Source organism: Dendropsophus ebraccatus, chromosome 15 (assembly GCF_027789765.1).
Source record: "Dendropsophus ebraccatus isolate aDenEbr1 chromosome 15, aDenEbr1.pat, whole genome shotgun sequence".
Lineage (NCBI taxonomy): Eukaryota > Metazoa > Chordata > Amphibia > Anura > Hylidae > Dendropsophus > Dendropsophus ebraccatus.
The window spans coordinates 7,318,793-7,343,389 of record NC_091468.1 but is presented as its reverse complement, the minus strand read 5'-3'; the positions used below and the strand labels follow the sequence as shown (position 1 = coordinate 7,343,389).

At 42.3% G+C, this 24,597-nt stretch overlaps 1 protein-coding gene across 6 annotated transcripts in view; it reads left to right on the top strand.

Moving 5' to 3' along the window:
- Positions 1–24,597, top strand: part of WDPCP (WD repeat containing planar cell polarity effector) — a 209,634-nt gene that overhangs the window by 9,910 nt on the left and 175,127 nt on the right. For all 6 annotated transcript variants that reach the window (XM_069955284.1, XM_069955283.1, XM_069955286.1 and 3 more), the window contains 3 exons: positions 9,805–9,865; positions 14,757–14,801; positions 16,278–16,328. In XM_069955284.1, the coding sequence (XP_069811385.1) occupies positions 9,805–9,865; positions 14,757–14,801; positions 16,278–16,328 (157 nt within the window). The remainder of the gene's footprint in view (positions 1–9,804; positions 9,866–14,756; positions 14,802–16,277; positions 16,329–24,597) is intronic.

Sequence of the window (24,597 nt, the reverse complement as noted above, 5' to 3'; positions counted from 1 at the left end):
TATAGCTGTTATATAGCTTTCTTCAGGAGACTGGACCTGGATACAGTAAGTATAGCTGTTATATAGCTTTCTTCAGGAGACTGGACCTGGATACAGTAAGTATAGCTGTTATATAGCAGCCTTCAGGAGACTGGACCTGGATACAGTAAGTATAGCTGTTATATAGCTGCCTTCAGGAGACTGGACCTGGATACAGTAAGTATAGCTGCCTTCAGGAGACTGGACCTGGATACAGTAAGTATAGCTGTTATATAGCTGCCTTCAGAAGACTGGACCTGGAATTCTGGTAAGTTCAGCTTTGTTTTACAGAATGATAACAACAAAAATGAATGGAAATTGCAAACTTGCTTTATATCACATCTTCTGTGACATTAGATTTTGAAAGTTATAACAATAGATACACTTTAATGGTGCGTTCACACAGGATCTGCAGCTGATTTTCTGCAGCAGATTTCATTTAAATAACTGAGCACAGCATCAAATCTGCTGCAGATCCTGTAGGTGTGAACGCACCCTAAGGCTATGTTCATACTACGTATATTTCAGTCAGTATTGTGGTCCTCACATTGCAACCAAAACCAGGAGTGGATTAAAAACACAGAAAAGCTATGATCACACAATGTTGAAATTGAGTGAATGGCCACCATATAACAGTAAATAACGTCCATTATTTCAATATAACAGCCGTTGTTTTAAAATACCAGCAAATATTTGCCATTATATGGCGGCCATCCACTCAATTTCAACATTGTGTGAATGGATCCTTTCTGTGTTTTTAATCCACTCCTGGTTTTGGTTGCAATATGAGGACCACAATACTGACTGAATTATAAGTAGTGTGAACCCAGACTTAAAAGTATAGGATAAGAAAGCAAAAATTCTGCTGCATAAAGGTTTCCTCCTTTTCCTTCTTCCTCCTAAAACATATATAAAGGTTTCCATCATGTCCCCTCTTTCCTTTCTTCCTCCAGTGGATATCGTCTAACTGGACTTCAGCAAAGGCTTTGATACAGTTCCCCATAAAGGGCTGATACAGAAAATTGTATCTTATCTCTGGATAGTTTAGTGAACTTGTGGCTGGTAAAGGATAGATATCAGAGGGATGTTCGTAATGCAGTGTATTCCAAAAGGAGACTGGTTACAAGTGGCGGCCACAAGGGTCTCTTCTGGGTGACATAGGAGAAGGTTTGGTAGGTAAGGATATTGACATAGGAGAAGGTCTGGTAGGTAAGGTTAGTGACATAGTATAAGGGTTGGTAGGTAAGGACAGTGACATAGGAGAAGGTTTGGTAGGTAAGGATAGTCACATAAGAGAAGGGTTGGTAGGTAACGATAGTGACATAAGAGAAGGTTTGGTAGGTAAGGATAGTGACATAGGAGAAGGGTTGGTGAGTAAGGATAGTGACATAGAAGGTTTGGTAGGTAAGGATAGTGACATAGGAGAAGGGTTGGTAGGTAAGGATAGTTACATAGGAGAAGGTTTGGTAGGTAAGGATAGTGACATAGGAGAAGGGTTGGTAGGTAAGGATAGTGACATAGGAGAAGGGTTGGTAGGTAAGGATAGTTACATAGGAGAAGGTTTGGTAGGTAAGGATAGTGGCATAGGAGAAGGTTTGGTAGGTAAGGATAGTGACATAGGAGAAGGGTTGGTAGGTAAGGATAGTGACATAGGAGAAGGGTTGGTGGGTAAGGATAGTGACATAGGAGAAATGTTGGTAGGTAAGGATAGTGACATAGGAGAAGGTTTGGTAGGTAAGGATAGTGATATAGGAGAAGGTTTGGTAGGTAAGGATAGTGACATAGGAGAAGGATTGGTAGGTAAGGATAGTGACATAGGAGAAATGTTGGTAGGTAAGGATAGTGACATAGGAGAAGGTTTGGTAGGTAAGGATAGTGACATAGGAGAAATGTTGGTAGGTAAGGATAGTGACATAGGAGAAGGTTTGGTAGGTAAGGATAGTGATATAGGAGAAGGTTTGGTAGGTAAGGATAGTGATATAGGAGAAGGTTTGGTAGGTAAGGATAGTGACATAGGAGAAGGTTTGGTGGGTAAGGATAGTGACATAGGAGAAGGTTTGGTAGGTAAGGATAGTGACATAGGAGAAGGTTTGGTAGGTAAGGATAGTGACATAGGAGAAGGTTTGGTAGGTAAGGATAGTGACATAGGAGAAGGTTTGGTAGGTAAGGATAGTGACATAGGAGAAGGTTTGGTAGGTAAGGATAGTGACATAGGAGAACGGTGTGTAAGTAAGGATAGTGATATAGGGGAAGGGTTGGTAGGTAAGGATAGTGACATAGGAGAAGGTTTGGTAGGTAAGGATAGTGACATAGGAGAAGGGTTGGTAGGTAAGGATAGTGATATAGGAGAAGGGTTGGTAGGTAAGGATAGTGATATAGGAGAAGGGTTGGTAGGTAAGGATAGTGTACCCCTTTAATTTGCCCATTTATAACAAGGAAACACCTTCGATTAGGTCTAGTAATGCTGATCACATAGCAAAGCCCACACAGTCAATATGTATAGACAAGATTTAAGAGGCCACATAATATATATGTAGGCCGCACAAAAAAAATGCAGCAAAACTTCTAATGTGTGAACACAACCTTAGAATGAACAATAGCGTGTATGCAGCTATAGTGAAAAAAACATTAGGTTACACTATTACATGGTAATAGCAGTGGAATGTGCAGTGTCTGTTACTGATCCTTTATACTCCTATAACGTATCGCACCGCACTCTCAGGAAACGTCACTCACGTGGATCATAACAGGATCAGACTAAAAATTATTCTGTTCTTTATGTCTGCAGCTGTCCGGCTTGCTGGGAGTTGTAGTTTCACAGATCACTGCTGGTTAACAGAATTCTTTAGTGTTTCTGCCACATCTATGTGGTTCATGTTTGGGCCACTAGGTGGCAGAGTTTGCTCATTTTTGTTTTTTCTATCGCTACATAGTCACCTGTCTATAGGATATCTGTTACCGTGTCCTTTCTACAGGCCACCGGATGGATTATTCTTTGTTATGTTGGTGAATACTTTTTGGCCCCACATGTACATTTTAAAAGCTGCTTTTAAGCTTGTTTTGATGCATTTTTGACCTTTTTTTTTTTAGGCGCTATGAAATCCCATTGACTACAGTGGGAGAAATTGTATCCAGAGCTGGTCCGTTTTAACTTCCCATTGATAGCATTGCTGTATAGATTTTATGCAGAATTAGTGTCAAAATTCTTGAAAGAGAAACTTTTTGTCAACACAGACGTAGTTACAGATTGTAATTGTAAAGGTTATTCTGCATGGCGGCACATTGTACGTATGGATGATGGGTAGTTGGCTGCTTTATAGATCTTTATGTTCAATGCTGGACAAATGATTATTTCAACTTTTCCTTAAAGAGGAACTATCTACTTAAAGGGGAACTAGAGGAATCTACCCTGCTCTGTCCCTATTGCACAGGAGACGCAGAGGAGGAGGGTATGTCTGTTATCTTCCTCCTCAGTGCTGTTCCTGTGCACTTAGTCGTTTACTCCTCGGCCCGGTAAGACTCTTAGAAGCACTGCCCAGCCCCCCATCGCGACGACCCACATCTGGCCAGCCGGCCCCCTTCTGATGATAATCAATAGAGCCGGCTGGCCGTTGGCGGGCCGGACCTGCGCTGTGAGAGTGGGCAGTGCTCCTAACGGTCTTACCGGACAGTGGAGCACACCACTAACTGCCCTGGAACGGCGCCAAGGTAAGTGACATACCTTCCTCCGCGGCATCTCCTGCTGATAGTTCCCCTTTAAGCCAGAGATGAAAATCTGTGTTTTTTACTGATATTTAACAGAGGATTTAGTGATAAACCTTATTATAATATATATATATATATATATATATATATATATATATATATATATTATTTTTTATTATTACATGATACCACCGACTTTTCAATGAATCGTAATATTTTCTCAAATGGGAAATTCATTTAAACTGTTGACAAGTGAAGAAAGGAAGCTTATTAAGGAGCCAGACTTCTATTTAAGAATTATCAGAATAATTATGACAATCTATTCCAATGATATGTGATCTAAGTGAAGAAAAACACCTCCAAATGAGGGCAAATTATGAGCCAGAACATGGCGCCGATTGGCTTTCCGGACTTATCTGGGACTCACCATCAGGCCGGTGTAATTAAAGTGTAATCAGTGTGATACTAATTACTGGCGGAGGAGGGGAGGCCGCCCCGGGGAGTCACGGAGAGATGCTTCACTGGATTGGACATTACTGGTGATTTTTATGCAGTACGTTTTACCACTTTAAAGGGCCACAGAACTATAAAAGGCAAGTTGGCTTAAATAACTAATATATATAATCCAAATATATGTATGTAATACAAATCACTCTTAAACTAAAGCAAATTTTCCCCATAGGAAATCATTGAAATGCAGAAAATTGGTTCCACACCCCAAAAATAATGATTTTTTTTATTCTGAATAACATGTAAAATAAATGAAACAAACATTTAGAAACATCTGAATCTGAAAAAACTGCAGCAGTTTGTAGATACAGGATGGAACTGCAGATCCCCATAATGCAGTAGCGTAGTACAACAGGCTAGAATAGAGATGTAGGGCCGCTATCAGAGGTCTGTGTGATTACATGACTGCAATGGGGAAGGGGGTGTGTTCAGCATGGACCAATCAGGAAGTGAGAATTACAGAGCTGTGCAGGAGGACAGTGACAGAAACTTGGTGTGTGATTGCAGGCACATTATAACAGGAATGGAGACGATGGAAAACATAAGGGTTGATAGAGACTGCAGAGAGCATAAGAGAATGAGCAAGGCATATGTGGGCACAGTATAGCAGCACAAGATTACCTCCACAGTCCTGTCCCCTGATGTGAGCCCCAGCCTGAAGTGGATCTGCTATGATTTCCTGGGTCAGAGTACAATGCTGTAGACCCCGCTATGCAGACCATGCCCCACTCCCCCTCCCACCCAGTACAGGGAGCTCTTAAACCAAGTTACAATTTTTAAAACCTGTGAACTTCTTGCAAAACGATCTCACTCCAAGTTACTCTTAAACCACAGTACCACTGTAAATGCAAAATACAGGCAGTGTGATGGTTTACAGTATATTAAAGGGGTAGTGCAGCATTTAATATTTATTCAATAAATAACACACATTACAAAGTTATACAACTTTGTAATGTGTGTTATTTAAGTGAATGGCCCCCTTTTCCTTGTTCCTCCCACCCCGTAAGTGTGGTGCGGTACACTTACGTATTCTCTGTTGACCCCAGCCACCATCTTGGGTCGACGACTTCATCTTCAGGAGGCCGGCTGGACCGCTTCAGCTGTCCCTCATGCCGGCCCCCCTCTGCCGCATCATCTGCTGCTCAGCCGCGATTGGCTGAGCATAGTTGTAATATAACCAGCACACCAAAGATATACAACACATAGGAGATTTATTGGAAAACAAGTACAATGACATCAAAAACATCTGTCCCACTTGGGGTCTAAGGGGTTATCCAGCGCTACAGAAATATGGCCGCTCAAGGTCAGGTGTAGTTTGCAATTAAGCTCCATCCCTGTGCAACTATGGATTTTAAGTGTTTTTAAACCCCAATTGGGACGGATGTTTTTGGTGCCAATATTACATACATCTTCTTTCTTTGTGGGTTCTTCTTGGGTTGTATTTAAAGGGGTTATCCAGCGCTAGAAAAACATGGCCACTTTTCCCCCTCTCTTGTCTCCAGATTGGCTGGGGTTTCAAACTCAGTTCCATTGAAGTAAATGGAGCTTAATTGCAAACCGCACCTGAACTGGAGACAAGAGAGGGGGGAAAGTGGCCATGTTTTTGTAACGCTGGATAACCCCTTTAACCCCACCTCCTTCTCCCATAAGTCATGCTTACCTGGGATCACTGTTTAAAAGATCAAGCGGGAAAGAATTTCTAGGCCCCTTGCATATGTCTGTACAAAATAGTCAACATGCGGTCGCAACAGTTTTTTATCGGCCAGTGACCGCGGATTTCATGCATTTGCCCGGAGCACAGACCGCATAATGTTTGGACGTGTCATTATACGGATCCAGATTCCATCCAAATCCAACTTCTTCAGCTACCAGTAATCCAATGCAGAGTGTTTGGGTTCAGACGATCCGAACATTCTCAAAGTTCGCTCATCTCCTGCTTTGGGGCCTCACGTCTGAGCACTACTAAACATAAAACCTTTATAATAATCCACGTCTCCTCCTGAGATTACCTGACACAGACTCATACAAGAGCTCTTAAGCTGTTTGTAGCCAATGGCCATGGAAGAGTGCGGAGCATCAGTCCCCTGGTAAACATTGCTGTGTGAACACTCCTGTTGCTCTGTTTGCTTACTTGACAGATTGACTCTGTTTGAGGTTAAGTGTTTGTGTTGTTTCTGTTAAGGTCTTTTTAAGGTCTCCTTAAAGGGAATGTGTCATCAGAAAATGACTTATTGTTTAAATAACGTTTTTATCTTAAACATATTTTTTATCGTTTTTTTTTTTTTTTTTTTTTTTTTTTTGCCTTTTTTTTTTTTAATTTTCCATTTTTCTATCTATATTATATAAAAATCCTGATATCTTGCAGTTTTCATTCTAACCACTGGGGCTAAAACTAAGCTGAGACTTCCTGTTGTGTCTGTGGTGATAAGAGGAGGCTGCAGTAAAGTGATCTGTACAGCATTGCAGCGTCATGTGACACCAGTAGATAGAGGAGACAATAGCAGCTCCCTGTGGAATGACCTCTTCACAGGTCACAGAGCGTGCTCAGTAATGTCTCACATTCATCTCAAGGGGACAGAGTCTGTCTATTGTCATCCATGAGTCTCGCTGTAAAGCATGTCACTAAATGCTGTTAAAACCGCTCAGGCAAGGTGGCCGCCCCCATAACAATGTACAAAGAATAAAATAGAAAAATTACAGTCAGAAAATAGGAGATTAAAATAAAAGAACATGTTTTAGTATGTGACTAATCAGTAAAAGAAAATTTAGGTGACACATCCCCTTTAAGGTGCAGTTTGTTTGCATCTTTGTTGGTAAATTTTATTTTGTAACACCATATTGGCACGCTACAGACCACAATGCTGTACATGTTACTGAATTGGATCCCACAGAATAAAGTGTAAGGGTTTCTTTGTTTTTTTCCTCATTCCTCATTCCTGATTCCCTTTAAATTCGGTCCTGGTTTTGGCTCAAGAAGTGAACTGCAAATTGTCACAGAGTCAGTGGTATTTAAAAATAAAAGAAGAAAAAAATGCTGTGAGACACCAACTTTAGATCCAGTCTGTGTAGCTGGGTATATGGAAAAAAAAGGCAAGACTTGTAGGTTTGTTGGAGCACTGTTTCTATAGGGTAGTTTTTCAGAGATTGGCCGAGGCCTTACAGTTCCAGAGAATAGAGATCTTAAAGCTTTCCTGTAATTGGAAATAACTTCTGACTTGTCATAGTTACATGTAAGAGGTTTGTATTGGCTCCATTATAACTCCTTCCATTTCTGCTGTAGCAGTATCCATATAGGCGTCTCTGCTCCCTTGTTCTAGTGATCGTTGGGGGTCTCTGCACCCGGACTCTAACCGATAAAAACTTCTGACATGTTGCTATAAAATATCAGAAGTTTTTTTAATGACAGGTACACTTTAAAGTCTTCCATACATTCAAACAGGGATATTTTTAAAATAGTTTTGAGAGTGGTGGTTTTTGGGCTTTTCCTGCTGTTTTTGGGCTCCTGGGAATCCCCTTCCTGGTGCACGGCTATTTCTCAAGGGCCTTTTATGCGGGCTGATTATTGATTGCTAGAAGGGCTCCTTTGGCCCATGTAAAGGTAACAGCGATCAGCTGAGGAGCAGGAAGACACCTGATCCTCAGCTGAACGAGTCTTTTCAGCCTGCTTCAAAATTTATTGTGAAAACAGGGTTATGTGAGGTTGATAACCATAATGAGAAACCGACACCACGTATATGTATATAGGAGATACTGTTCATATGGGATATGTATAAATCTGTGCTGACAGTTTCCAGATCAAAAGCAGTGTATACTTACCCCCCATGCTGCTTGGGATCTGCCATCCTGTTCTTCCATTCTCGGATGCTGCTGTATCTTGAGGCTGCCACCTCCTCCAGAATGATTGACAGCCGGAGTAGGTGAGGCCTAACTATACAGTCGGAGGATGGGAGAGCTGGATGCTGGATCATAAGCAGTGTGGATGGTAAGTTTACACTACTTGTGATCTGGAAACTGACAGCACGGATATATACATATCCCAGAACCCAGTATATACATATCAGTGCTGTCAGTTTCCAGGGCTGCATGAATGATACAAGGATCGTTCGTGCAGGCCTGCTGCTTGATTTGTCATGCCATGTGAAGGCACTGCACTGATCTTGCTGATCAGCTGACAAATCGATTAATGTACAAGGACCTTTATTTTTCTCCATTTAAAGAGTGGGACCAGTGCTGGGCTGTTTGCAAGCAGTACTCACAAATTCAAGCCCTCCTCCTCCTCTCTGTCATACCATGGCATAGTGCTGGAGAAAGGGCACCGTTTAGGCTGGACAGGCTGGCTCTGTGCTGGAGACCATTTACACTACATGACTATAGATAATCTGTGTAGAGGGGACTAGGGGGTTATTGATGTACTGATGAGTTTGTAAGGTTCTGTATGGGTAAAAAGGGAATAAACAACAGTAGGATCACTGCAAGCAATGGGTTGGACACAAGCAGCTTTGGTCTAAGCGGTAAACTGCTTTTAGTGATGATGAACATGAGTGAACTGATAATAATGACAAGCTAGAGGGATGGATGTGAGGGGAATTGCTTTTAGGAGGCAGTACTGTGTACTTTGATTTTAGACACTGAGTAGACCCTCTGGCGGAGGCGGACAGGCTCAGCATGCATGCTCAGGCCTTTCCCTCTGCATAATATTAACCTTGCCCCACCATGACTCTTCACTTCCCTTTTCCCTATAAGTAAGCAGTCATTTTTGGTAAGTGTTATGATTTACAAATAATTTACTAATCACAACCTTGCATGAACTGTTGGGCTTCAGCCTCTTCGGTTCCAGCCTGGCTGCGTCCCCAGTGCTGGGTGAGTGGAGGACCTTGCCTGGCCCACACAGCGCTGACCCCAACCCATCCAACACCAATAGGATGAACTAAAACAGAAGTGCAACCGGTCAAAAATCACCATATAAGTCTGTGGGAAATTTTGACGTTCTAGGCCACTGGTCGGGGAGATGATGGTGCTGCCATGATCTCACCCCAACTATATATTTTGATCAGAGCGGGTGTCAGCAGTGAGACCTGCTCTGATCAATAACCTATGACACGACGCCTGATGACACGTCAGAAGTCCGTTTTTGTGACAGTGCCCATTAAAGGGCTTTATAGCGATTGGCAACTTCACATTAGTTTCTATAGATTTAGAATGGGGTGGCCTAAAAGCTCCTGTAGTTGTAATGTCTATTCACTCCATATAGTGTATATTTACCATGTACTCTGTGTATCTTATTAAATCTAGCAGTTTTGTTGTATATAATAGGAGATAATGCTCCATAATTTAGTCCTTTGTGCCTCTTGCGGTGACCCCCGCCATTCAATGCAAAGGTTTTCTCTTCTACCTCGCTCTGAAAGTCCAAGGAAGATTTTCCTGATTGATTTGTGGACGGTTGTAGCTGGCGGTGCTGATGCCGCCGGTCCGGGCCCTGTACGGATGTGTGCACTGTGATTGCTGATAATAAGGGCCATTCATTTGCACATGTTGTTCCTTTCTTTGATGAAACCTTTTTCTCTTTCACAGATGTCTTTCTGCCTGGCTGAGCTGTACCTGTGGTCCCTGAAGAATACCTTGCATGTTGGAGGTAAATCTGTTTTATTGAAGTCCTATTTTAGTATATCTGTGGAACCCTGGTGCTAGATAAAGCGCCTGTAATGTAAAATATTAGTTCTGCAATGTATTACGGCCATCTATTGAAAAAAAATAAAGGGTTTTTAGTTGTGTCAACTAACTAGTCTCACAATACTCACAAAAGGCTTCCTCCTCACCACTATTATGATCTATCTGGAGTTTTTGCTGGACGGCCTTTCAGATTAGCTTTTTCTTTAAATGTTATCTGCCACTAGAGAGAGCCTTTTATTTTAGGGTATCGGGTGCCCTAATAAAGATGAGTTGGGGGGGGGTGGGGGTGTACATGTTTTTGTTTACAATCCAACATGTCCAGATGTTGTTTGGTTATTCCATGATCCAATGTTATCCCGTATCCAACTGCTAGGACCCCCACCAATCACAAGAATGGAGGAAAGTTGGCCTCCTGGTCTGCAGTCCTGTAGCTGGGTGACCGGGGCCCCTGTTCTGGTGACCAGTAGGACCAGTAGGAGTTTGAACCCCTTGGTTAGACCAGTAAAAGGGTTATAAAATACTTCCTTTATACAGTGGGGAAAATAAGTATCTGATCCACTGCTGATCACCTACTCAAAATGGAGAAGGGGTAATATTTCTGGTCAGTAACTTCACCTGTGAGAGACAGAATCTACAGAACATCCCAGATAATCACATAGCAGGATTTATACATAATTATTCACCATTTTATTACATGAAATAAGGATTTGATCTCCGACTAATCAGCAGGAATTCTGCCTCTCACAGAGCTGTTAAGTTTTTCTATAAGAAGCTCCTCATACTCTGCCCTCATTACCTGGATTACCTGCACCAGTTTCATCTCCTTACCTGTATAGTAATCATCTGTTCACACACTCAGTCACCCTCCAACCTCTCCACCATGACCAAATAGCTGTCTAAGGACACCAGGGACAACATAGTAGACCTGCACACGGCTGGGATGGGCTACAGGACAATAGGCAAGCAGCTTAGTGAGAAGGCAACAACTGTTGGTGCAATTTTTAGAAAATGGAAGAAACACAAGATGACATGTCCATGCCCGTGTGATGTCACCAATGACCATCTGGATGATCCAGAGGAGGCATGGAGGAAGGTCATTTGCTCAGATAAGTCCTTAATAGAATTTTTTGGTATCAACTCAACTTGCCGTGTTTGGAGGAAGAAGAAGGATTAGTACAACCCCAAGAACACAGTCCTGACCGTGAAGCATGGGGAAGGGAAATTCATACTTTGGCGGCTTGAAGGTCGAGTGCACCATATTGAAGGGAGGATGGATGGATGGATGGATTGTCAGTTTGACAATGACCTAAAACACACAGCCAGAACTAGTAATTGGCGGCTCCGTAAGAAGCATTTCATGGTCCTGGAGCAGCCGCCAGTCTCCACACCGGAACCCAATAGAAAATCTATGGAATAGCTGAAACTCAATGTTGCCCCCCCAGTGACAGTCCCGAAACCTGAAAGATGTGGAGAAGATGTGTATGGGGGAGGGGGACACAATGCCTGGCCAAGACCTCCAGGAAACGTCCGACCTCTGGAACAGCAAACATAGGTTTCTGCACCAAATAGGAACTTCTCTTCTTCTATTGTATCACATCCTTATTACATGGAATCAAATGGTGAATAATTATCTATAAATCCTACAATGTGATTATCTGGAATGTTCTTTAGATTCTCTCACAGGTGAAGTAAGGGCCCTATTACATGGAGCGATAATCAGGATCAGGAAGATTTGCCCGATTATTGCTCTGTGTTATAGAGAGAACGGTCAGACGATGAAATGATCATCAGCTGATCATTTCTTTAGGTCCTCGGGCGTTGGGCATGCATCGCTACGTGTAATAGCAATGTGCGTCTGATGACTGTAGTATAAAATAATACAGTAATAACTCGTTCCCTGGTGTCCTGGCCTTCTCCGGTGTCCTCAGAGGCTTTCTCTGGTGTCTGCAGTGCTGCCTTCTCTGCACTGACAGGCTGCTCAGCCACTCACAGGCCGAGACAGGCCGCCGGCTGCTCAGCCAATCATAGGCTGGGACAGGCCGCCGGCCACTCAACCGAGCCTGTGATTGGCAGAGCGGCCGGCGGCCTGCCAGTGCAGAGAAGAAAGAGCTGCAGACATAAGAGAAGGCCCGAGGACCCCAGGGAATGTGGTAAGGTAAGGTACTACTTTATTATTTGATACTAAAGGCAAGGGCTGCATGGACATAGCTAATGATGTCTGTACAGCCCTTGCGGTCCAATAGTCGGCCTGTCTCATTGCTCAGTAAATGAGCGCCGATCTAGCAGATCGGTGCTAGTGTACAGTTTATGATCGGGCCGTGTAATAGGACCCTTAAGTGTCAGTCGACCACAATATTAATTACTACATACCAGAAGTAATAAGATCACCATATTACAACATACATCATGGAACAAGAACGCAGGGCCTCAAGTAGAAATGGAGACATAAGTGAGGGGGAGAAGGAGGAAGGAAGGCGGGGAAAATTAGAAAGAGGAGAAAAAGAACAATGGGGGGTGGGGGGGGGTTTACAGGGATATCAGGGCTATACATGAAGCTGACTATAGTGGGACCGCCCGCAGTGTGTATGGGGGGAGACGTCAGGGGAGAGAAGGATCAGGCATCTTGGGTTTCTACTGGCCAGTCCTATTCCGAGAAGGAGATATGTTGTCACCGTAGGAGTACGATGGCCGTTCCTTGCAGAGATGATCACGCCCCTCTTCTGGGTATTGTTAGGGGTATTGTTAGCTGAGATTAGAATACCCCTTTAAGTTTACACCTTCTGACTGATAAATCATTTGTCAGACAAACCATAAATCCCCATATATCAGGGAGGATTATAAAAAAAATACTATAACAAGGTGTGTAATCATGGCATTCTAAGCTATGTAATGGTAGTAACAGATAGTTTATTGCGGGGGGGGGGGGTTACAGGTCCCATTTGAAGAGGTTGTCTGGCACTGAAAGGGTTATTTTCAGTCTTGTAGGATTCATCAATTTAAATACTTTTGCACATACAATTATTTAGCAAACTTGTCTCTTTCTCCCGATAGGCTGCTCTTTTCCTCCCATGGTTGGAAGCAGTGGTCTCGCTGGTGTTATTATATGTATAATGTAGAATTATAGAGATTATATATGCTACAAGCCAAGATGACCCGCCCACTTGGCAAGTAACCCTGCCTCCCTACCAGTTCACCCCCTGTTGCAGAACATTGCATGATCAGTTGTAGCATCAATCATCACAAAGCAGCGTGCTGTACCACACTCTCCCCAAGTGTCCTAATTATATATATATTATATAATCTGTGTATATGACAGTAAGATAGTAATTTTGGAATAGGAGCTGGTCAGAGATGGTGACATCACTCAAGGGACAGGGCTAAAGCTCAGGGACAAGATTCAGCCAAGCTTCGTCATGTCCTTAGAGGATGATATATTCACTGAGAGACAAGGAGCTGGAGACAATACATGTTCTGTAATTCTTTAATTTTTAACTTCCTGTCAGGGGTTGATCACACAAAAACTGCTGAAGTCAGAATTATTAGTTATATCACTATATCAGTGAGTTTTATATCCTGGAGCTTACGTTGGGTTCACACTACGTTTTCTTCATCTGTTTTTTGTAAAAAAAAAACACAAAAGCATAGTGTGAACCCAGCCCTATTTAAATACAATTTTCTCATACCAGAGTACCCCTGTAAAGTATGTTTCCAGCTCACAGAGTTAAGCCCCTATTACACAGGGCGATGGAGAGGATCAAACGAGTGCTCGCTTTCTTCTCTTTCCCCACTTGCTGCCGTAGCTATTACACGCGTGGGTACATGGGCGGGCGTGGGGAGCGGGGGTGCCCAGGTGATCGCTTGATCGTCCGGGCAGCCCATGGCAGATAGCAGTGGTCTACTGCTGCCGCTCCTATTCCATAGGACAACGGCAGCGGATCGTTGCTATAATTAGTGTTTTTTCTGTCAACTTCTTTAAAGACAAACGACAGCAACGATCAGCCGACATCGTTCATGTTGGTTGATCATTGCCTTCCATTATACAGGACAATTACAGGATCGTCTCATGTAATAGGGCCTTAATCCCCAGTTCTGATCACCGGATCTGACTGCTGGGCCCTTGCCATCTCAGGAACAGCAGACGGGTTGGCCTGTCAGAATGGAGCAGCAGGGTGTTGCTGTTCTCTTCATTCTCTATGAGAGCTGCAGAGAACGCAACATGCAGATGGGTCAGTTGCAAAGTGTGAATTAGAAAATTGCATAATTTCCTATTCTATAAATAAATAAATGTAAAAAATAAAACCTGGAACATCCCTTTAAAGATGTCATTTCTCGGCCATGCCTGATCATGGAGCTGGTTATTATTTTATTTTGCATTTCAAACAGCTTTGCGCAAATATAATTTCACACAACAGTAAGAAGCCGGGTATCCCTGACTTACCTAACACCCAGCAATTGTACACGGGAACTCCCACCACCACAAATAACCCCCATTGCTCCAGAGCGGCGATTGGTGCCGTCCTACCCCACCACCACCGCCGTGGGAGCAGCGTCTACATGCTGAGTGAATCCGCAACCCTTCCAGCAGAGATCAAATGTTAATTTATTGTTAAATTAAAATCAGGCTCGGAAGATACCGGGAACAATTTCTTACATTGTTGTTATGAGTTCAGAGAAAGTATTGATGTGGAAAAAGAATTTAATGCCATTTGCTAGAGAGCTGTGTTAAACCAATTGAGTGTGGCTGATATGCGGCACAGAGCAGTGTATGGCACGTCTGGCTGGGATCGAGGGCTGTCAGCGAGCGCTAGAAATAACGGAGTTTTTTTTCCTCTGTTTTTTTTTTTTTACACTAGATGAAGATCTGGGGATACATCATTATCACGACAAGAAGGAGTCAGGTAATGTCCGTATCTGTAACTGTTCTGCTTAAACTTTAGAAGTGGTGACGTTTGAATCGTATAGTGGTCCTTCGACTAATAATGACCTCATGATTTTCAACATACAATGTTCCTCTCTGGACCATCGAAACTTAAGACCAGATTCAGCATACAACATACAGAGAGTCAGGATCTGCGGCACATGTGTAATACTAGATGATCGACCAAAGAAAGTTCACACTACGTTTTTGCAATCAGTTTTTTTTCCATCCATTTTTTGCAAAAAATGGATGAAAAACAGATAGAAAAAACAGATGCATGTGTGTGCAAAATTTTTGTGTTCGTTAAAAAAACGGATCCGTGCATCCGTTTTTTCAATCCATTTTTCATCTGTCTTTTGCAAACGTAGTGTGAACCCAGCCTAACCCCCCAGTATTACTGACGTGCCTGCACTGGTTTGCTGTCTAGTTGTATTTCTCTACAGGACATGTCCTGTGCTGCCCTCTACCTGCGCCAGGATGAGCCACTCCTATGGGCACCAGGTGAGGGCGGCCTCATGTTATTTTTCTGGGACCCTGTGTGATCTGTACAGGACCCTGAAAACTCTCTGGACCTTACATAGAAAGTAATGGACAGTCTCCAGTCACTCTTTCTGACTGTTATATGTAAGGACTTGCTTTGTCCATAATAGTTAGCTGCTTATTTTGTTTTAACTCTTCATTTTTTTTCTCATTTTGGGGGATTTAGAACCAAATACCAGTTTTCCATAGAGTCTTGGTCCCAACATGCAATGGCCGTCTTGGAATCAATTAATATTGTATGTTGAGGGAATAAGTTTTTGAAAATAAAGTTGTCACTTTGTAGCTTCCTATAGGGCTTCCCAGCGTTTGGGTCGGTGCCCCCTCCCTTCTATGCTCGGCCGGGTCACTGTTGCTTTCTGTAGGAGTTCGGCCTGTGCAGTGGGCATGTAGTGTCCTTTCTCATTACACTCAAACACTGATTCTTTTTTTTTTTTTTCTTTAACGCTGTAATTTACTGTTATTCCTGTAGAGGGCATTACATGCACACGTCTGCACCACGTTTGGCCGAGGCCTCCGCAGCCGGTATCTGGAATAGGCATTTCAGAACTAAATGATCAATTTTCTTTATCTGATTAATTGGGTTAATCCTAGAAGTTTCACAAAGGGCCAAGAGGTCCCTATGGCTAAAGTTGCTGGTTGTTCCAGGCCAGGAGCTGAGCAGGGGCTTGTGTGGGCATCCCTTGTCCTGTGTTTGCAACCACTAAGGTCTCGTTGACAGACCGGCTCTGGATTCAGTTGCAGATCATTTTCGGATGTGATGAGATTGGAAACTTAGGACTTTACTCGCCGGTAGAGCTGAACCTACATTGGCTTCTATATCCGGGGGTCACTCACTAAATCATCCAGCTTCATTAGAATTACAGGTGTCTGTTGTTCCTGGTATTGTCAGTGACTATATCCCCTTGTTTTCTTTCAGCTCCTCACCCGGAGTATGGATACCTGGAGGAGAAGCAGCAGCTTTCTGAATGTAAGAACAGCCGGGCGGCAGCGTTCACCGCCAATCATTGGTTCTCTAGAAACTTCTATCTCCCATTCCTTGTGTGAATCCTCTCCCCTTCCCCGCTATCAGTCGGCCGCCTTCCTCGTACTCAGGTGTTAGGATTACTGTTCTGCAATAGTCTATGCAAAGAATGTGGTCGGTTTGGGGGAGATGCGGTTACACCTATCCGCCAGTTGTCTTGATAAGTAACCCATTTGTGTCTCGATATCTTCTAAGGTTGCCGCATGTTGTTACAGATCCGGCAAGGCTGAGTTTGTCATGTGGCGCAACACATTGTTATATCAGTCTTACATGGGACTGCAGCCACAACTATTGCATTAACTTAGATTTTATTAAGGCATCAGTGCAGTATGTATCTAGCACCGTTGTTGATTGTCTTCTGCAAAAGGTTAAACCGTGCAGAAAAAAACAGAAGAACAAAAACAACATTTTATTAATATAACTTTTTTTTTACTTTTGATTTTCATTTCCTCTTGAATAGAAGTACAAATAACAGAAGCTGAGAGGATGGGCAGCACAAGTGCTATTTTTATTTTTATTCTGTACAATTTCTGCAACTAAAGAAATAAGTTTTCTATTGTTGGGGTCCAGCGATCCAAGTCCTGGAACTTCTTTCCTTTAAATTGTTGCAATGCTAAAAAGAAATAGAGACTTAGTAAAACACTGTCATCAGATTCCTATAGGAAACCATAGTAAAGAGGCTATAAATCATTGTAGAATTGGTGATAGCGATAAGAGATGATATGCAGGGCCTCTGGATGTTCATGTGGATACGTATGTCACGCTATATGTTTGCACTGTGTACAGCCTGTGCAGGTTGTGTCCCTGAGAGGAGGATTACTGCCGCTTGTTGCTATCTTGTAGCCTAGCATTTGTTGTTCACCTTTAGCACTTACGGCCAAAAGGTGAAAACCACTACTGTATCTACCAGCATAGAGAACTATAACCATGCGGGAGGAAAGCACTGCCAAATTATAATGTGCGGCTCCCCCATGGCGTGCTGGTACCTGCATATACAAGGCTCCTCCGAGATCTGTGAGTTTTCCTAAAAAGTGATGTGTGTGTGTATATATATATATATATATATATATATATATAATGTGTGTGTGTGTGTTACATAATACTTTGAAATACATGTATTCAGTTCTGTGCCATCTGTAGTATCGCGGTATAATAGGAATATATGTATTCCAGGTGGGGGGATAATTAGACACAATTTGGCTATTTTCTGATGTAACAAATTCAGAGACATCTTTATAAAAGTCTAACTGCAAAAAAAAAATCTGCTTTTCTCTAATATTTGTGACTTTTTAATGCCAGATCTCTGGCATAAGCTTTAAAGAGTCACTGTCGTATTTTTTTTTTTTTGCAGAAATCAATAGTCCAGGCGATTTTAAGAAACTTTGTAATTGGGTTTATTAGCCAAATCTGCCATTATCTGCATGTAAAAAGCCTTTTCCCAGGTCCCCCCCTCCTTCCTCTTTTTCATCCACTCTGAAAAATCTGAAAATTGTGACTTGTTGCAGGAGACGTCCCCTGTCTGCTCTAGGGAGAGGGGAGGGGGGAGGAGGAAGGAGGGAGTTAGCCGGCAGCAGAAAGCAGATAACAGAGGATTACAGGCACGGAGCTGGGTGACAGCTGTAATCTGAGCTCAGACAGGTCACTGGTGATGGTCAGAACAGATAACGGGTGAGGGATTTGTAGATTAACTCTTTGTTGTCCTGTTTTGGTCTTTTCTTTAGCTCTCTCCATAGGAGAACAATGAAGACAGGGGGGAGAGCTTCAAACTGCTTTTTCATGATAAAAATGCATTTTTCGGATAATAAACCCAATTACAAAGTTTCTTAAAATCGCCTGGACTATTGATTTCTGCAAAAAAAAAATTCACGACAGTGACACTTTAATAACTGCCCCCCCCCCCCGTACTGCTGATGTCATGGTTTTTAATAAACCCCCCTCCATACTGCTGATGTCATGGTTTATAATACCCCCCATACTGCTGATATTACGGTTTGCATGTAATTTCTATATTATTTTATATTTCTCATGACTTGTAACAGTATTTTTAGTATTTTTATCTGTATGACTACCGGTTACCACTGGTTTCCTCTGCGTCTTACATCTTTGTTAGGTTACTTGTTCTCTGTATTCCGCTCAGTATTTATTGGAATCTGCACAGAACAAAACTCTTTGCACTTTTTTATGTGTTTTGGCAAAACTTCCTGATATAAAGTACTGAGCAGAATGCCGCTGTGTGACGGGGCCCGAGGTTCAGAGCCACAAACCCTGCAAGATCTGCTGCAACATTGATGGCATGTGGGGCATATTTCTAAGATATATTCACCTAATTTATATATTTATATATATATATATATATATATATATATATATATATATATATATATATCTATATATATATATATCTATCCTGCAGATTTCATGCTGCGAATTTTACCAGCAGAAAATTATCAGTATATATAGTGGGTGCCTCATACATTGCAGATCCATTGACGAAAAGGGTGCGTGCACAATGAGGAATAGGTGAGGAATTTCAAGCAGAATCCACACTTAATTTTACATGTATTCCACTTGAAATTCCGTCCTTAAAATATGTACAGAGCAAAGTCCTATTGTGTTCAATGGGATTTCCGCTCTGTTGTTTACATGCGGAATGTTCCACTGCGCATCCGCTTTCTGCTAGAGAAATCCCATAGAAGTCTTTGAGGCTTTGAATTTCCACTTTCTGCTTAAATTCAGCACCTATTCCACTAGTGCTGAAGAAGAGGAAATTTCCAGCAAAAAACTTCCCCGATCAATTCTTCACCTATTTCTCAGTGTTAACGTACCCTACTAAATCTATGTATTTAAAGGGGTAGTTCAGAAAAAAAAAGTATTTTAAATCAACTGGTGCCAGAGATTTCTAATTTACTTCTATTAAAATATCTACAGCCATCCAGTACTTATCAGCTGCTAAATGCCCTGCAGGAAGTAGTGTATTCCTTCTAGTCTGGAGAGTAGGAGAGGTTTTCTTTTCAATCTTTATTTATTGAAGTTTTTTAGTGAGGTTTTCTATGGAGATTTGCTGCTGCTCTGGACAGTTCCTGTCACGGACAGAGGTGGCAGCAGAGAGCACTGTGTCAGACTGGAGAGAATACCCCACTTCCTGTAAGACCTACAGCAGCTGATAAGTACTGAAAGACTGGAATAGAAGTAAATTACAAATCTCTGGCACTTTGTGGCACTAGTTGATTTGAACAACGTTTGTTTTTTTTGTTTTTTTTATAAACAACTCCTTTAAAGGGAACCAATCAGCCCAATTGGGTTGATATGTATAAAGTTCCTGCAGCAGCCGCGGCTCATACCGGGCGTGGCTGCAGCAGGAGCTTTATACCGGGGGAAAAGGACTTTTATTCCCCCGGCTCGTAACAGACACGGGGAAGTAGTCATCTGGGTGGTTCCCCGTCCGTATCTAGTCACAGCGCTCTGCCTGTCAGCACGTTCCGTGGGATGATTGACAGGCAGAAAGGCCAGTAATGGACAGAAAGGCCAGTAATGGACCTCTCTGCCTGTTAATCATTCCCGCGGTGCGCTGACAGGCAGAGCACTGTGACTAGATAAACCGCCCAGATGACTATTTCCCCGCCTGTGTCTGTCACGAGCCGGGGGAATAAAAGTCCTTTTTTTTTTTTTTTTTTTTTTTATTGTTCAATATTTTATTGAATTTCAGCATTTTAACATAGATAATATAATTGTACATTATCTTATGCGTTAAAATGATACATATTATAAATAACATCAGAAATAAGAAAAGATGACAGTACAATTGGGTACACAGTAGAAATAAAATGTCCAAGAGTGTTGTCCGGAGATTATTTTTGAGGTAACAGAAAATGGTAGTTGTAGTCCTTGAATGAAAAAGATAATAGTTAATAGATAATAATAAAAGTCCTTTCCCCCCGGTATAAAGCTCCTGCTGCAGCCGTGGCCGGTATGTACCACGGCTGCTGGAACTTTATACATTGCTCCAGGGATACATATCAGCCCAATTGGGCTGATTGGTTCTCTTTAAAGTCCGCAGCAGATGCACTGTGACCCTGCCCTGCGCTATGGTCACACATCATCCGCAGTGTCCACTAAATCAGTGTATTTCCCATGAGTTGCAGATACTGCGACCATGTGACCAGGCCATAAGATCCCCAGCATGTTATTAAACCCGCACGGATATATTATACCACTTGTGAGAGCAGCAGCTCTGCCGGGTCTGAACACGTCCCGTATAGTTTGGTAAATAGAGACAGATCGGACTCCTCCACAATTATTGCTGCCATTTCTTTCTTCTCTTTCCATAAACATGTATATACCACAACAGCTATAATCCCACAGGGAGCAAAACTACTAGATTGTAAGTAAAAAAACAAAACTGATGATCTGTAGAGAACTGCACAGCGAGACAAACAACGAAAACAACAAAGCGGGCCGAGGGGCCGGTGACTAGCGGGGCCCCTAATAAGATGGATCAGGTGACACTCTCGGCTTTGTAGTGGAGGTGAACAGCCTGCCCTACCCCTCGTGATGCACAGCTCCCACCATACTCATTCATTCTCTTGCAAGATCTTTTCCTTTCTCTCGCCGCTCTTTCTTGTTTGGCCGCTGAGTACCGCACTCCTGCTCTAATCTTTTCCTTTAATGGAGATTCCAAACTCCTTAGGTACGGCCATAAGACTCAGCAATCTGCCGCAGGATTTTATCACACTGTTCTGCTTCAGTAAAGGAGTATTAAGGCAAGCGTGGAAAACAAATTGCGTCGGGCACAGCTGAAAAAGAAGGCTTCTTAATGTGGCCGTCTCATTTCGGCGGCACACGTAGCGTCCTATATTTACATATATTCACCTGTTGAGAAAAATCCATGATAGCTCTGTGAAGTTTATGTGGCCTTTTCTTCAGTTTTGTTTCTCAGCGGTGTCACTCGCTTCTTGATTTCATGTTAAGCATTGCTATAGGAAAATATTGGGGCCGACCACTGACAAAAAAATCTGTTACAATTCCCCTGATGAAGCCGTAGCCGGGAGCGCTGGGGGGAGAAATGTAGTGTTAGATGGCGACAAGAAACAAAAGATTCTCCAACTCCGTAAACTTGTTCTTCATCAAATGTTTATTTGATTCTTTTAAAGTCAAACCGACGTGTTTCAAGTGTACTGTACATTCATGGTTGTACAACAATCTCCTGATCTGTCCAGATACATTGCACATAGATCTCCATGATGTGCAAATATCACTAAAAAGGTAACTTTTACTATACTTAAAGGGGTTCTCCAGCGCTACAAAAACATGGCCACTTTCTTCCAGATACCGAAACGTCCTCCACTCCAAATACGTGAAATGCAGATTAGATGAAAGAAAGAAAAAAAACTTCATAAAATACAAATAATGTATATTTTTTATTTTAAAAATATAAGTTAAAAACAGAATGTGTTTTTAAACCTCTTTGGTTTCTTTCTCAAGTGTTATAATACGAAGAACATCGCCATCTTTAATAACACCTTTCTTACACAGCCGATACCAACATCAGATCAATATAACAAGTGCCAAAGTATCTCAGCAAATCTCTGGGCAAAAAGTATAAAGTACACACAAATTCATACAATATACTGTGTATAAAAAGTATACATGCAATATATACGCAAATTACAAAAAAATATAATATATGAAAATACAAACAAAATACTTTTCATCACCTCATTTAACCCATTGGAGGTCAAAGTACAAAGAAGGAAAACCCCATAGGATTCCCGATTAATAAGCTGTTGGAATCTATTTGTCCTATTTTTGGGATCTGTTCCAGAATAGTAAGATTAAGGGAATCAGTTTTTTTCTCATGTTTAGATAAACTCCTAAAATGCAGCCTCCTGTTTGCATTGTGAGTGGTCTGCAGTATGGAGCGCTGTCTCTGCTTATTCTTCCACTTTCTTCCAGAGACAGCAACGCTCTTGTCTCCAGGCTGGGTGCAGGTTTTGCAACTTCGTATCATTGAAGTGAATAGTTTAATTGCAAAGCGCATCTGACCTGGAGACAAGAGCAGTGCTGTCTCTGGAAGAAAGTGGCCATGTTTTTGTAGTGCTGGAGAACACCTTTAAAATAATAATAATAAAAAAACGAGACAATATATGAAGAGACGATATGAAGAGCAAGCGGTTAGGGTACTATTACATGGGCTGATATGAAGAGCAAGCGGTTAGGGTACTATTACATGGGCTGATATGAAGAGCAAGCGGTTAGGGTACTATTACATGGGCTGATATGAAGAGCAAGCGGTTAGGGTACTATTACATGGGCTGATATGAAGAGCAAGCGGTTAGGGTACTGTTACATGGGCTGATATGAAGAGCAAGTGGTTAAACCAGTCCCTTACACTTTATTCCCTGTCTTCCCTGTGGATAAGGAATAGGAGGATTTAAATTGGAATACCTCTTTAAATCATTATCTGGTATTCCTATTATTAGATTGTTTATTTATTAAAAATATTATTTATTTAGTATTATAATTATTATTAATTGGGGAACAAATATGGCTACAGTGCTGTCACAATAGCTTTAAACAGCACATTGTTTTCTTCTTCTATATTCTACTGAACGGGACACATCAGCACTGGGAGTTTCCCTGCTCGGTATTGCACGGCTGCCGGCCAATCAGCATTCATCCTCACTGCGCCAACTGACATCACTTCCTGCATTTAGTCTCTTTTTTTGCTATTAATGACCAAATGGCCTTAGTGACGGAGCCTGGACTGCAGCTTTCTAGTAAGTGAGACACCTAGTGGCCAAATGTATAGCATTGTGCAGGAGACGCCGAGGAGGAAGTTATGTCTCTTACCTTTATCCTCAGCGCAGTTGCGGTGCATTTAGTCGTTTGCTCCACAGCCCGGTAATACCGTTAGGAGCACTGGGGCACCATAGCACTGATCTGGTCCTGGCAGCCCGCCCGCCCCTCTGATTCTTTTGTTTCTTAACGGTTTTTGGATTTCTCTTGTGTTTTCTGACATTCTTGTAAGGCTAAGAGTGCGAGTAAAAGACATACCGGGGGCCATGATAGAAGCTAGGAGGAAGTGGGGCAGTCATTCTGGGATTCAGGAATACTATGGGAAGACATGTTGTAGACTAGAAATGAGATGGGAAGATATTCAGGGTGTGTGATTGGGACCAGGATTGAGATAGGGAGCCATGCCAGGGATGAAAGCCAGGCATGGGACCACAAACAAGATAGGAAGCCATGCTGCAGGAAGTGGTGTATTCTTTCCAGTCTGACACAGTGCTCTCTGCTGCCACCTCTGTCCATGTCAGGAACTGTCCAGAGCAGCAGCAAACCCCCATAGAAAACCTCTCCTGCTCTCCAGACTGGAGAGAATGCACAACTTCCTGCAGGACATACAGCAGCTGATAAGTACTGGAAGACTGGAGATTTATTAATTGAAGTAAATAACAAATCTCTGTCCCTTTCTGGCACCAGTTGACTTGATTTTTGGGTGATCTACCTCTTGAAAAAGACCAAGTAAGAGGACTGTTGGCTGTGATAGAACTTTATCAGAGCATATTCCTTCCTAGAATTCTGCGTTCACCCACTTAGCTCTCACATCAAGGGACGGTAATTCCAGGTATCTGGAAATAAATGGGTCTCGGGAGATCATAGGTCATATGTAGGGAAGATAAGGCACAAAGGCAGCAGCAGAGGATACAGGCCGCATTACTGCAGACTCTGTGTGATCCCTCCGCCAGATCATCAGAAGATACAGCTTAAAAAATAAGTAAATAAAAATACCCAATTCTGATGGATCCAATCATAGCGCAAACTCCAGATTACCGAGTATTGGCTGAGAAAATCCAGCACCGCAGATCTGGTCTCTAGCAGGTTATCTGAAGGAATGAATAAATGTAATGGGAAATGAATGCCTGACTGCTGCCATACAAGCAGAGAATACAGCGGCTGGCGGCAGGCACACAGCGGGAGGGGCACCTCACAGCACCTTAGTCTTGTTTGGATGTTGTTTTTCCCCATTTTCACATCCTATTAATTGGGAGGTTTGCTGAAAAAACCTTTTCTCTTAAAACTTTATCTTCATTGTCCCCGGGGTCAGGTGACTCTTTTAGAGATGGAAAGAAATGTCCCATTTGTGTTGTTTCATAGGAACAATATTTTTGGAGTCACTGTCATTAAAGGGGTGTTCTGCTCAAACATAACTTTT